The sequence below is a fragment of the Coloeus monedula genome (genome assembly GCF_965178545.1).
Source record: "Coloeus monedula genome assembly, chromosome: 29".
Lineage (NCBI taxonomy): Eukaryota > Metazoa > Chordata > Aves > Passeriformes > Corvidae > Coloeus > Coloeus monedula.
This window is the reverse complement of record NC_138809.1, coordinates 3,442,578-3,455,197: the sequence shown is the minus strand read 5'-3', so window position 1 is coordinate 3,455,197 and position 12,620 is coordinate 3,442,578. Positions and strand designations below refer to the sequence as shown.

General features: G+C 52.6%; 1 protein-coding gene across 3 annotated transcripts in view; it reads right to left on the bottom strand.

Moving 5' to 3' along the window:
* Positions 1 to 1,019: 1,019 nt before the first annotated feature.
* NCSTN (nicastrin) overlaps positions 1,020 to 12,620 on the bottom strand; it is a 51,869-nt gene continuing 40,268 nt past the window's right edge. For 2 of the 3 annotated variants that reach the window (XM_082298514.1, XM_082298515.1), the window contains 4 exons: positions 12,527 to 12,614; positions 9,786 to 9,937; positions 3,647 to 3,865; positions 1,863 to 2,128 (listed from right to left, as the gene is read on the bottom strand). In XM_082298514.1, coding sequence (XP_082154640.1) covers positions 2,006 to 2,128; positions 3,647 to 3,865; positions 9,786 to 9,937; positions 12,527 to 12,614 — 582 coding nt within the window. In that variant the 3' untranslated portion in view covers positions 1,863 to 2,005. Of the gene's footprint in view, positions 2,129 to 3,646; positions 3,866 to 9,785; positions 9,938 to 12,526; positions 12,615 to 12,620 lie in introns of all 3 variants that reach the window. The other variant, XM_082298513.1, reaches the window with a different exon arrangement.

Genomic DNA, 12,620 nt, shown 5'->3' with positions numbered 1-12,620 from the left:
CCATTTTCCCCCATTTTCCCTCTTTCCCCTCTCTTCCCCCCCATTTTCTCTCCAGTTTTTGTCCCATTTTTCCCTCTTTTCCCCCATTTTCCCCCATTTCCCCCATTTTTTCTCCAGTTTTTTCCATTTTTCCCTCTTTCCCCCCATTTTTCTCTTTTTCCCCCCATTTTCTCTCCACTTTCTCTCCAGTTTTCCCCCCATTTTTTCTCCAGGTTTTGTCCCATTCTCCCCATTTTTTCCCATTTTCCCTCTTTCCCCCCCATCTTCTCTCCAGTTTTTCCCCATTTTCCCCCATTTTTCCCCATTTTCTCTCGTTTTTTCCCCAGTTTTCCCTCCTCCCCCTCCCCCCCCCGGCATCCCTGGGATGCGAATTTGGGATTCGGGATCGTCCCGGGGGTTCCTCGGGATGCGGATTTGGGGCTCCGGGGGAAGTTCGGAGGCTCCATCCCTGGAGATTCCCAAGGAATCCTTGGAAGCCGCTCCCGAGGTTCCCGAGGCCGGGATCAATCCCAGGCTCCCATCGGAGCTTTTCCCACCTGGAAAATCCCGGGATCAGCTCCCATTTCCCTTTTTTTTTTTTCCAGGTGCCTTTTCCACGCTCCAATTCCCGCCAGGATCCCTCGGGAATTCGGGATGGGAACAGCTGGGGACGGCTCCGGGATCCAGGGAAAAGAAAAAAACCGGGATTGGCTTCCCGGGGGAGGCTCCGAGGACATTCCAAGGGATTGCAGGAAGGAGGAAATTCCCGGATTTTTTTCTGGGATGAGCCCCCGTCAGCTCCCCTTGGAATTCCCAGCCCTTTCCCAGCTCCTCCTTTTCCATGGATTATCCGGGATCCAAATCCCGCCTCTTTCATCCATCCCAATCCCAACCCCAAATCCCGGCTTTTCCCCAGCCCAAACCTCCCAAATCCCCAAATTCCCAAATTCCCAGCATTTTCCCCCCCTTTTTATTTTTTTTTTTGGCTCCAGCGAAGAAAAACCAGGAAAAAAACCCCAATCCCAAAGAAAGGCGGAAAGTTGGGAATTCCATGGATTTATTGATAATATTTACAAATGCCAGGGAAAAAGGGGATCTGGGCATTCCCAGGGATCCTCCGGAACATTCCCAGGCTGCCCTGGGATTCCTCACAATTCCCAAAAAATCCTCCCCCTTTATCCTTCCTTGATCCGGATTTTGGGAACAGCTTCGGCCCCGGAGCCTCCCAGGCTCGGGAGAAGGGATGGATCCAACCCGGAATTCCGGGAAAACTTTGGGAATTTCCCACTCAGGGTGCTGGATCCAACCCAGAATTCCAGGAATTTCCCACTCAGGGAACCAGGAATTCTGGGAATTTCCCACTCAGGGCAGCGGAACCAACCTGGAATTCCGGGAGTTTCCCACTTAGGGCATCGACTCCAAGAGGGAATTTTGGGAATTTGCCACTCAGAGAAACAGAAATTCTGGGAATTTCTCACTCGAGGCATCGAATCCAGGCAGGAATTCTGGGAATTTCCCCTCAGGGCGCCAGATCCAACTGGGAATTCCGGGAATTTCCCACTCAGGGCGCCGGATCCATCCGGAATTCCGGGAATTTCCCCCTTAGGGAACCAGGAATTCTGGGAATTTCCCACTCAGGGAACCAGGGATTCCAGGAATTTCCCCCTCAGGGCACTGGATCCAACTGGGAATTCCAGGAATTTCCCCCTCAGGGAACCAGGGATTCCAGGAATTTCCCCCTCAGGGCACTGGATCCAACTGGGAATTCCAGGAATTTCCCCCTCAGGGAACCAGGGATTCCGGGAATTTCCCCCTCAGGGCACTGGATCCAACTGGGAATTCCGGGAATTTCCCCCTGAGGGCTCCGGATCCATCCGGAATTCCGGGCATTTCCCCCCCCCAGGACGCCATTTCCCGGGAACGCCTCCGGCATTCCCAGGGCTCGGGAGCTCCGGGCGGAATTCCCGGCGGGAGCCGGGGGGATCCCGGCTTTTCCAGGCGCTCCCCACGAGCGTCTCACGGATCCTCAGTAGCCGGCGGAGCCGGGATCGGCCGGAATTCCGAAGAGCAGCGCGGCCTTGGCGTTGATGAGGAAGGTGCAGAGCAGGGACAGGAGCAGCACGGCCACGCCCAGGGCCAGCGTCAGCAGCTGGGAACGGGAACGGGATCGGGATCGGGATCGGGAATGGTCAGGAGAGGGATCGGGAACGGGATCGGGAACGGGAACGGGATCGGGAATGGTCAGGAGAGGGAGAGGGAACGGGAACGGGATCAGGAACGGTCAGGAGAGGGATCGGGAATGGGATCAGGAACGGTCAGGAGAGGGATCGGGAATGGGAACGGGATCGGGAACAGGATCGGGAACGGGATCGGGATCGGGAATGGGATTGGGAATGGTCAGGAGAGGGAGAGGGAACGGGAGGAGGAGTGGGATCGGGATCGGCCAGGAGAGGGATTGGGAACGGGAACCGGATTGGTCAGGAGAGGGAGAGGGAACGGGATCGGGATCGGGATTGGGATCGGGAACGGGATCGGGAACGGGATCGGAAATGTGATCGGTCAGGAGAGGGAGAGGGAACAGGAATGGGATCGGGATTGGGAACAGGAACGGGAACGGGATCGGGAGTGGTCAGGAGAGGGATCGGGAACGGGATCAGGAACGAGATCGGTCAGGAGAGGGATTGGGAACGGGATCGGGATCGGGAACGGGAATGGGATCGGGAACGGGAATGGTCAGGAGAGGGATCGGGAACGGGAATGGGATCGGGATCGGGAACGGGAACAGTCAGGAGAGGGATCGGGAACGGGATCGGGATTGGGAATGGGATCGGGATCAGGATCGGGAATGGGAATGGGAATGGTCAGGAGAGGGGTCGGCAACAGGAACAGGAACGGTCAGGAGAGGGAGAGGGATCGGGATCGGGAACGGGATCGGCCAGGAGAGAGAGAGGGAATGGGAATGGGATCGGGAACGGGATCGGGATCGGGAATGGGAACAGGAATGGGATCGGGATCGGGAATGGGAACAGTCAGGAGAGGGAGAGGGAATGGGAATGGGATCAGTCAGGAGAGGGATTGGGATCGGGATCGAGGATTGGGCGGTTTGGGATTTGGGGATTGGGATCGGTCAGGATTGGGATCAGGGATTGGGATCAGGGATTGGGATCAGGGGGTTTGGGATTTGGGAATTTGGGGATTGGGATCGGTCAGGATTGGGGGATTTGGGGATTTGGGATCGGGATCGCTCCAGGCTCCCTCCCTGTCCCATTCCCAGTCCCATTCCCGCTGTCCTATTCCCAGTGTTCCCAGTCCCATTCCTGCTATTCCCAGTGCCCCATTCCCGCTGTTCCCAGTGTTCCCATTCCTGTGCCCCATTCCCAGTGCCCCATTCCCGCTGTTCCCAGTCTCCCATTCCCAGTGCCCCATTCCCAGTGCCCCATTCCCAGTGTTCCCAGTTCCCCATTCCTGCTGTTCCCAGTGTTCCCATTCCCACTCTCCCATTCCCAGTGTTCCCATTGCCGTGCCCCATTCCCAGTGCCCATTCCCGCTGTTCCCAGTCTCCCATTCCCAGTGCCCCATTCCCAGTGCCCCATTCCCGCTGTTCCCAGTGCCCCATTCCCAGTGTTCCCATTCCCGCTGTTCCCAGTGTTCCCATTCCCGGGCTCACCTCGAGCTCCCTGCTGGCCACCAGGAAGATGCGAGCCCGGATGTCCTTCCAGCGGCTCTCGGTCCACGTGGAATATTCCCGGGAATCCCAGCGGCGCAGCTCGAAGGCCGGCGAGAGCGCGGGCGCCAGGCGGGAGCCGGAGCGGACGCAGCCGGGAAGGCGCGAGGAGGAATTCCCGGCGGGATCCAGCGGGCCCTGCACCCACCAGTACTCGTAGAGCTGGGAAAAACGGGAATGAGAGCCGGAAAAATGGGAATGAGAGCCGGAAAAACGGGAATGAGAGCGGGAAAAATGGGAATTAGAGCTGGGAAAATGGGAATGAGAGCTGGGAAAATGGGATCCAGCGGGCCCTGCACCCACCAGTACTCGTAGAGCTGGGAAAATGGGAGTGAGAGAGGGAAAAACGGGAATGAGAGCTGGGAAAATGGGATCCAGGGAACCCTGCACCCACCAGAACTCGTAGAGCTGGGAAAAACGGGAATGAGAGCGGGAAAAATGGGAATTAGAGCTGGGAAAATGGGATCCAGGAAGCCCTGCACCCACCAGTACTCGTAGAGCTGGGAAAATGGGAGTTAGAGCTGGAAAAACGGGAATTAGAGTGGGAAAATGGGAATTAGAGCGGGAAAAATGGGAATTAGAGCTGGGAAAATGGGATCCAGGGAGCCCTGCACCCACCAGTACTCGTAGAGCTGGGAAAATGGGAGTGAGAGCCGGAAAAATGGGAATTGGAGCTGGGAAAATGGGATCCAGGAAGCCCTGCACCCACCAGTACTCGTAGAGCTGGGAAAATGGGAGTGAGAGCCGGAAAAACGGGAATTAGAGTGGGAAAATGGGAATGAGAGTGGGAAAATGGGAATGAGAGCTGGAAAAACGGGAATGAGAGCGGGAAAAACGGGAATTAGAGCTGGGAAAATGGGATCCAGGGAGCCCTGCACCCACCAGTACTCGTAGAGCTGGGAAAAACGGGAATGAGAGCCGGAAAAATGGGAATGAGAGCTGGGAAAATGGGATCCAGGGAGCCCTGCACCCACCAGTACTCGTAGAGCTGGGAAAAACGGGAATGAGAGTGGGAAAAATGGGAGTGAGAGCCGGAAAAACGGGAATTAGAGTGGGAAAAATGGGAATTAGAGTGGGAAAAATGGGAATGAGAGCCGGAAAAATGGGAATTAGAATGGGAAAATGGGAATGAGAGCGGGAAAAACGGGAATTAGAGTGGGAAAATGGGATCCAGGGAGCCCTGAACCCACCAGTACTCGTAGAGCTGGGAAAAACGGGAATGAGAGCCGGAAAAATGGGAATTAGAGCTGGAAAAATGGGATCCAGGAAGCCCTGCACCCACCAGTACTCGTAGAGCTGGGAAAATGGGAGTGAGAGCCGGAAAAACGGGAATTAGAGCGGGAAAAATGGGAATTAGAGCTGGGAAAATGGGATCCAGGGAGCCCTGCACCCACCAGTACTCGTAGAGCTGGGAAAATGGGAGTGAGAGCGGGAAAAAGGGGAATTAGAGCGGGAAAAACGGGAATGAGAGCTGGGAAAATGGGAATTAGAGCGGGAAAATGGGAATGAGAGCGGGAAAAACGGGAATTAGAGTGGGAAAAATGGGAATTAGAGCTGGAAAAATGGGAGTGAGAGTGGGAAAAATGGGAATGAGAGCGGGAAAATGGGAATGAGAGCGGGAAAAATGGGAATGAGAGCGGGAAAATGGGAATTAGAGCCGGGAAAATGGGAATGAGAGCTGGGAAAATGGGAATGAGAGCTGGGAAAATGGGAATGAGAGCCGGAAAAATGGGAATTAGAGCTGGGAAAAATGGGAATTAGAGCTGGAAAACGGGAATTAGAGCCGGAAAAATGGGAGTGAGAGCGGGAAAAACGGGAATTGGAGTGGGAAAATGGGAATGAGAGCCGGAAAAATGGGAATGAGAGCGGGAAAAATGGGAGTGAGAGTGGGAAAATGGGAATTAGAGCTGGAAAAACGGGAGTGAGAGTGGGAAAATGGGAGTGAGAGCCGGAAAAATGGGAATTAGAGCTGGAAAATGGGAATTAGAGCTGGGAAAATGGGATCCAGCGGGCCCTGCACCCACCAGTACTCGTAGAGCTGGGAAAAACGGGAATGAGAGCCGGAAAAACGGGAATTGGAGCTGGGAAAATGGGATCCAGGAAGCCCTGAACCCACCAGTACTCGTAGAGCTGGGAAAATGGGAGTGAGAGCCGGAAAAACGGGAATTAGAGTGGGAAAAACGGGAGTGAGAGCCGGAAAAATGGGAATGAGAGTGGGAAAATGGGAATGAGAGCCGGAAAAATGGGAATTAGAGCCGGAAAAATGGGAGTGAGAGTGGGAAAAATGGGAATTAGAGCTGGAAAATGGGAATTAAGAGTGGGAAAATGGGAATGAGAGTGGGAAAATGGGAATTAGAGCCGGAAAAATGGGAGTGAGAGCTGGAAAAATGGGAATGAGAGCTGGAAAAATGGGAATGAGAGCCGGAAAAATGGGAATTAGAGCGGGAAAATGGGAATGAGAGCTGGAAAATGGGAATGAGAGTGGGAAAAGTGGGAATTACAGATGGGAAAAATGGGATCCAGGGAGCCCTGAAGCCAGGAGCAGTCATAGAGCGGGAAAAATGGGAATTAGAGCTGGGAAAAATGGGAATTAGAGCTGGAAAATGGGAATGAGAGTTGGAAAAATGGGAATTAGAATGGGAAAATGGGAATGAGAGCGGGAAAATGGGAATTAGAGCAGGAAAATGGGAATGAGAGCTGGAAAATGGGAATTAGAGCCGGAAAAATGGGAGTGAGAGCCGGAAAAACGGGAATTAGAGTGGGAAAATGGGAATTAGAGCGGGAAAAACGGGAATTAGAGTGGGAAAAATGGGAATTAGAGTGGGAAAAACGGGAGTGAGAGCCGGAAAAATGGGAATGAGAGTGGGAAAATGGGAATGAGAGCCGGAAAAATGGGAATTAGAGCCGGAAAAATGGGAGTGAGAGTGGGAAAAATGGGAATTAGAGCTGGAAAATGGGAATTAAGAGTGGGAAAATGGGAATGAGAGTGGGAAAATGGGAATTAGAGCCGGAAAAATGGGAGTGAGAGCTGGAAAAACGGGAATGAGAGCTGGAAAAATGGGAATGAGAGCCGGAAAAATGGGAATTAGAGCGGGAAAATGGGAATGAGAGCTGGAAAATGGGAATGAGAGTGGGAAAAGTGGGAATTACAGATGGGAAAAATGGGATCCAGGGAGCCCTGAAGCCAGGAGCAGTCATAGAGCGGGAAAAATGGGAATTAGAGCTGGGAAAAATGGGAATTAGAGCTGGGAAAAATGGGAATTCCAGGCAGGCATTACAGGCAGGAAACCCAGGAATCGCAGCAGGAAAATCGGGAATTCCAGCAGGAAAATCGGGAATCCCAGCAGGAAAATCGGGAATCCCAGCAGGAGAACTGGGAATTCCAGCAGGAAAATCGGGAATTCCAGCAGGAAAACCAGGAATCCCGGCCGCAATCCAGGCTCCATTCCCGGCACATCCCAGCTCCCGCTTCCCTCCCCGTTGTCCCTCTGAGGAGGCGATTCCCGCTTTTCCCACTTTTCCCACTTTTCCTGCTCTTCCCGCTCTTTGTGCTTTTCCCGCTCTTCCCGCTCTTCCGACTCTTCCCACTTTTTCCACTCTTTCCGCTATTCCCGCCTTTCCCGTTTTCCCCACTTTTCCCATTTTTCTCACTTTTCCCACTATTCCCACTTTTCCCTCTCTTCCCACTTTTCCCGCTTTTCCCACTCTTCCTGTTTTTCCCACTTTTCCTGCTCCTCCCACTCCTCCTGCTTTTCCCACTCTTCCCACTCCTCCCACTTTTCCTGCTCTTCCCACTCTTTGTGCTTTTCCCGCTCTTCCCACTTTTCCCACTCTTCCCGCTTTTCCCACTTCTCCTGTTCTTCCCACTTTTTCCACTCTTTCCGCTATTCCCACTTTTCCCATTTTCCCCACTTTTCCCACCTTTCCCGCCTTTCCCACTTTTCCCATTTTTCTCACTTTTCCCACCTTTCCCACTATTCCCACTTTCCCTGCTCTTCCCACTCCTCCTGCTTTTCCCGTTTTTCCCACTTTTCCCACTTTCCCCACCTTTCCCACTTTTCCTGTTCTTCCCACTCTTCCCACTTTTCCCGTATTTCCCATTTTCCCCACCTTTCCCACTTTTCCTGCCTTTCCCACTTTTCCCACCTTTCCCACTTTCCCCACTCTTCCCGTTTTTCCCTGCTCTTCCCGCTCCTCCTGCTTTTCCCGCTTTCCCCACTTTTCCTGTTCTTCCCACTTTTCCCACTTTTCCCACTTTCCCCACTTTCCCCACTCTTCCCGTTTTTCCCGCTCTTTCCACTCTTCCCACTCTTCCCGCTCTTCCCACTCCTCCTGCTTTTCCTGTTTTTCCCACTTTTCCCACTTTCCCCACTCTTCCCACCTTTCCCACTTTTCTTGTTCTTCCCACTTTTCCCACTTTTCCTGCCTTTCCCGTTTTTCCCGCTCTTTCCACTCTTCCCACTTTTCCCATTTTCCCCACTTTTCCCACCTTTCCCGTTTTTCCCACTTTTCCCATTTTTCTCACTTTTCCCACCTTTCCCACTATTCCCACTTTCCCTGCTCTTCCCGCTCCTCCCGCTTTTCCCGTTTTTCCCACTTTTCCCACTTTCCCCACTTTTCCTGCCTTTCCCACTCTTCCCACTTCTCCTGTTCTTCCCACTTTTTCCACTCTTTCCGCTATTCCCACTCTTCCTGTTTTTCCCACTTTTCCCGCTCCTCCTGCTCTTCCCGTTTTTCTCGCTCTTCCCACTTTTCCCGTTTTTCCCTCTCTTCCCACCTTTCCCACTTTTTCCCACCTCTCCCACCTTTCCCCACTTTTCCCGTTTTCCCCACTCTTCCCACTTTTCCTGCTCCTCCCACTCCTCCTGCTTTTCCCACTCTTCCCACTCTTCCCACTCCTCCCACTTTTCCTGCTCTTCCCGCTCTTTGTGCTTTTCCCGCTCTTCCCACTTTTCCCACTCTTCCCGCTTTTCCCACTTCTCCTGTTTTCCCCACTTTTCCCACCTTTCCCGTTTTTCCCACTTTTCCCATTTTTCTCACTTTTCCCACCTTTCCCGCTATTCCCACTTTCCCTGCTCTTCCCGCTCCTCCTGCTTTTCCCATTTTCCCCACCTTTCCCACTTTTCCTGTTCTTCCCACTCTTCCCACTTTTCCCACTCTTCCCACTTTTCCCACCTTTCCCACTTTTCCTGCCTTTCCCGTTTTTCCCACTTTTCCCACTTTTCCCACTCTTCCCGTTTTTCCCTGCTCTTCCCGCTCCTCCTGCTTTTCCCGCTTTTCCCGCTTTTCCTGTTCTTCCCACTTTTCCCACTTTTCCCATATTTCCCACTTTCCCCACTCTTCCTGTTTTTCCCGCTCTTTCCACTCTTCCCACTCTTCCCGCTCTTCCCACTCCTCCTGCTTTTCCTGTTTTTCCCACTTTTCCCACTTTCCCCACTCTTCCCACCTTTCCCACTTTTCTTGTTCTTCCCACTTTTCCTGCCTTTCCCGTTTTTCCCGCTCTTTCCACTCTTCCCACTTTTTCCACTCTTTCCGCTATTCCCACCTTTCCCGTTTTTCCCACTTTTCCCGTTTTTCCCACCTTTCCCACTTTCCCCACCTTTCCCACTTTTCCTACCTTTCCTGCCTTTCCCGTTTTTCCCACTTTTCCCATTTTTCTCACTTCTCCTGTTCTTCCCACTTTTTCCACTCTTTCTGCTATTCCCACCTTTCCCACTTTTCCCACCTTTCCCATTTTTCTCACTTTTCCCACTTTCCCCACTCTTCCCGTTTTTCCCGCTCTTTCCACTCTTCCCACTTTTCCCGCTCCTCCCACTCCTCCCGCTTTTCCCACTCTTCCCACTTTCCCCACCTTTCCCACTTCTCCTGTTCTTCCCACTTTTTCCACTCTTTCCGCTATTCCCACTTTTCCCACTTTCCCCACCTTTCCCACTTTTCCTGCTCTTCCCACTCTTCCCACTTTCCCCGTATTTCCCACTTTCCCCACCTTCCCCACTTTTTCCCACCTCTCCCGTTTTTCCCTCTCTTCCCACTTTTCCCGTTTTTCCCGTTTTTCCCGCCCTGGCGGCTGCCGGGGCCTCACCTGGGGCTGGGCTCCGGGCGCTTTCCCGGGATTCTGGCATTCCTCGCGGGACAGGCTCACCCTGGTGCCCGTCAGGTTGCCCAGCACCAGCTGCACCAGCTGGGTGGTGTTGGCAGGGCTGGGCACGGCCACGTAGTGCTGCGGGAACGGGCCTGGAAAAGCGGGAAAAGCGGGATTGGGAACGGGAATTCCGTGGGAAAGGAGTTAGGGATGGGAAATGGGGGAGTTTAGGTGGGAAAAATGGGATTGGGAATGGGAATTCTGTGGGAAAGGGGTTAGGGAATCACAGCCAGGATGGACACGGCCACGGAAGGCTGAGGGAAAGGGCCTGGAAAAGCGGGAAAAGTGGGATTGGGAACAGGAATTCCGTGGGAAAGGAGTTAGAGATGGGAAATGGGGGAGTTTAGGTGGGAAAAATGGGATTGGGAATGGGAATTCTGTGGGAAAGGGGTTAGGGAATCACAGCCAGGATGGACAAGTGCCTGGAAAAGCGGGAAAAGCGGGATTGGGAACGGGAATTCCGTGGGAAAGGGGATAAAACGGAAATGGGGGAGTTTAGGTGGGAAAAATGGGAATGAGAGCTGGAAAAATGGGAATTCTAGGTGGAAAACCAGGGATTAGAGATGGGAAAAGCGGGATTGGGAACGGGAATTCCATGGGAAAGGGGTTAGGGATGGGAAATGGAGGAGTTTAGGTGGGAAAAATGGGATTGGGAATGGGAATTTTGTGGGATTTGGGGTTAGGGATGGGAAATGGGAGAGTTTAGGTGGGAAAAATGGGATTGGGAATGGGAATTTTGTGGGATTGGGGTTAGAGATGGGAAATGGGGGAGTTTAGGTGGGAAAAATGGGATTGGGAACGGGAATTTTGTGGGATTTGGGGTTAGAGATGGGAAATGGAGGAGTTTAGGTGGGAAAAATGGGATTGGGAATGGGAATTTTGTGGGATTTGGGGTTAGGGATGGGAAATGGAGGAGTTTAGGTGGGAAAAATGGGATTGGGAATGGGAATTTTGTGGGATTGGGGTTAGGGATGGGAAATGGGGGAGTTTAGGTGGGAAAAATGGGATTGGGAATGGGAATTCTGTGGGATTTGGGGTTAGAGATGGGAAATGGGGGAGTTTAGGTGGGAAAAATGGGATTGGGAATGGGAATTCTGTGGGATTTGGGGTTAGGGATGGGAAATGGGGGAGTTTAGGTGGGAAAAATGGGATTGGGAACGGGAATTTTGTGGGATTTGGGGTTAGGGATGGGAAATGGAGGAGTTTAGGTGGGAAAAATGGGATTGGGAATGGGAATTCCATGGGAAAGGGGTTAGGGAATCACAGCCAGGATGGACACGGCCACGGAAGGCTGAGGGAAAGGGCCTGGAAAAGCGGGAAAAGCAGGATTGGGAACGGGAATTCCGTGGGAAAGGGGATAAAACGGAAATGGGGGAGTTTAGGTGGGAAAAATGGGAATGAGAGCTGGAAAAATGGGAATTCTAGGTGGAAAACCAGGGATTAGAGATGGGAAAAGCGGGATTGGGAACGGGAATTCCATGGGAAAGGGGTTAGGGATGGGAAATGGGGGAGTTTAGGTGGGAAAAATGGGATTGGGAATGGGAATTTTGTGGGATTTGGGGTTAGGGATGGGAAATGGAGGAGTTTAGGTGGGAAAAATGGGATTGGGAATGGGAATTCTGTGGGAAAGGAGTTAGGGATGGGAAATGGGAGAGTTTAGGTGGGAAAAATGGGATTGGGAATGGGAATTTTGTGGGATTTGGGGTTAGAGATGGGAAATGGGGGAGTTTAGGTGGGAAAAATGGGATTGGGAATGGGAATTTTGTGGGATTGGGGTTAGAGATGGGAAATGGGGGAGTTTAGGTGGGAAAAATGGGATTGGGAATGGGAATTCCATGGGAAAGGGGTTAGGGAATCACAGCCAGGATGGACACGGCCACGGAAGGCTGAGGGAAAGGGCCTGGAAAAGCGGGAAAAGTGGGATTGGGAACGGGAATTCCGTGGGAAAGGGGATAAAACGGAAATGGGGGAGTTTAGGTGGGAAAAATGGGAATGAGAGCTGGAAAAATGGGAATTCTAGGTGGAAAACCAGGGATTAGAGATGGGAAAAGCGGGATTGGGAACGGGAATTCCATGGGAAAGGGGTTAGAGATGGGAAATGGGGGAGTTTAGGTGGGAAAAATGGGATTGGGAATGGGAATTTTGTGGGATTTGGGGTTAGGGAATCACAGCCAGGATGGACAAGTGCCTGGAAAAGCGGGAAAAGTGGGATTGGGAATGGGAATTCTGTGGGATTGGGGTTAGAGACGGGAAATGGGGGATTGGGAATGGGAATCACAGCAGGAAAATGGGGATGAGAGGTGGGAAAAGGGGAATGAGAGCTGGAAAAATGGGAATTCTAGGTGGGAAAAGGGGAATGGCAGCTGGGTGGGAAAGCTGGGAATGGCAGCTGGGAAATCCGGGATTCCAGTGGGACAAAGGGAAATCCGGGATTCCAGAGGGACAAAGGGAAATCCGGGATTCCAGAGGGAAAAGGGAAATCCGGGATTCCAGAGGGACAAAGGGAAATCCGGGATTCCAGAGGGACAAAGGGAAATCCGGGATTCCAGTGGGAAAAGGGAAATCCGGGATTCCAGTGGGAAAAGGGAAATCCGGGATTCCAGAGGGACAAAGGGAAATCCGGGATTCCAGTGGGAAAAGGGAAATCCGGGATTTCCTTCCCGGCTCCGGGGTCTCCTCACCCAGGATCCCCCTGAGGTCGGGTTTGATGAGGGACTGGAACCAGGAATTGTTGGAGTTGATCAGGAATCCGTAGAGCAGCCGCGTGACCTGGGA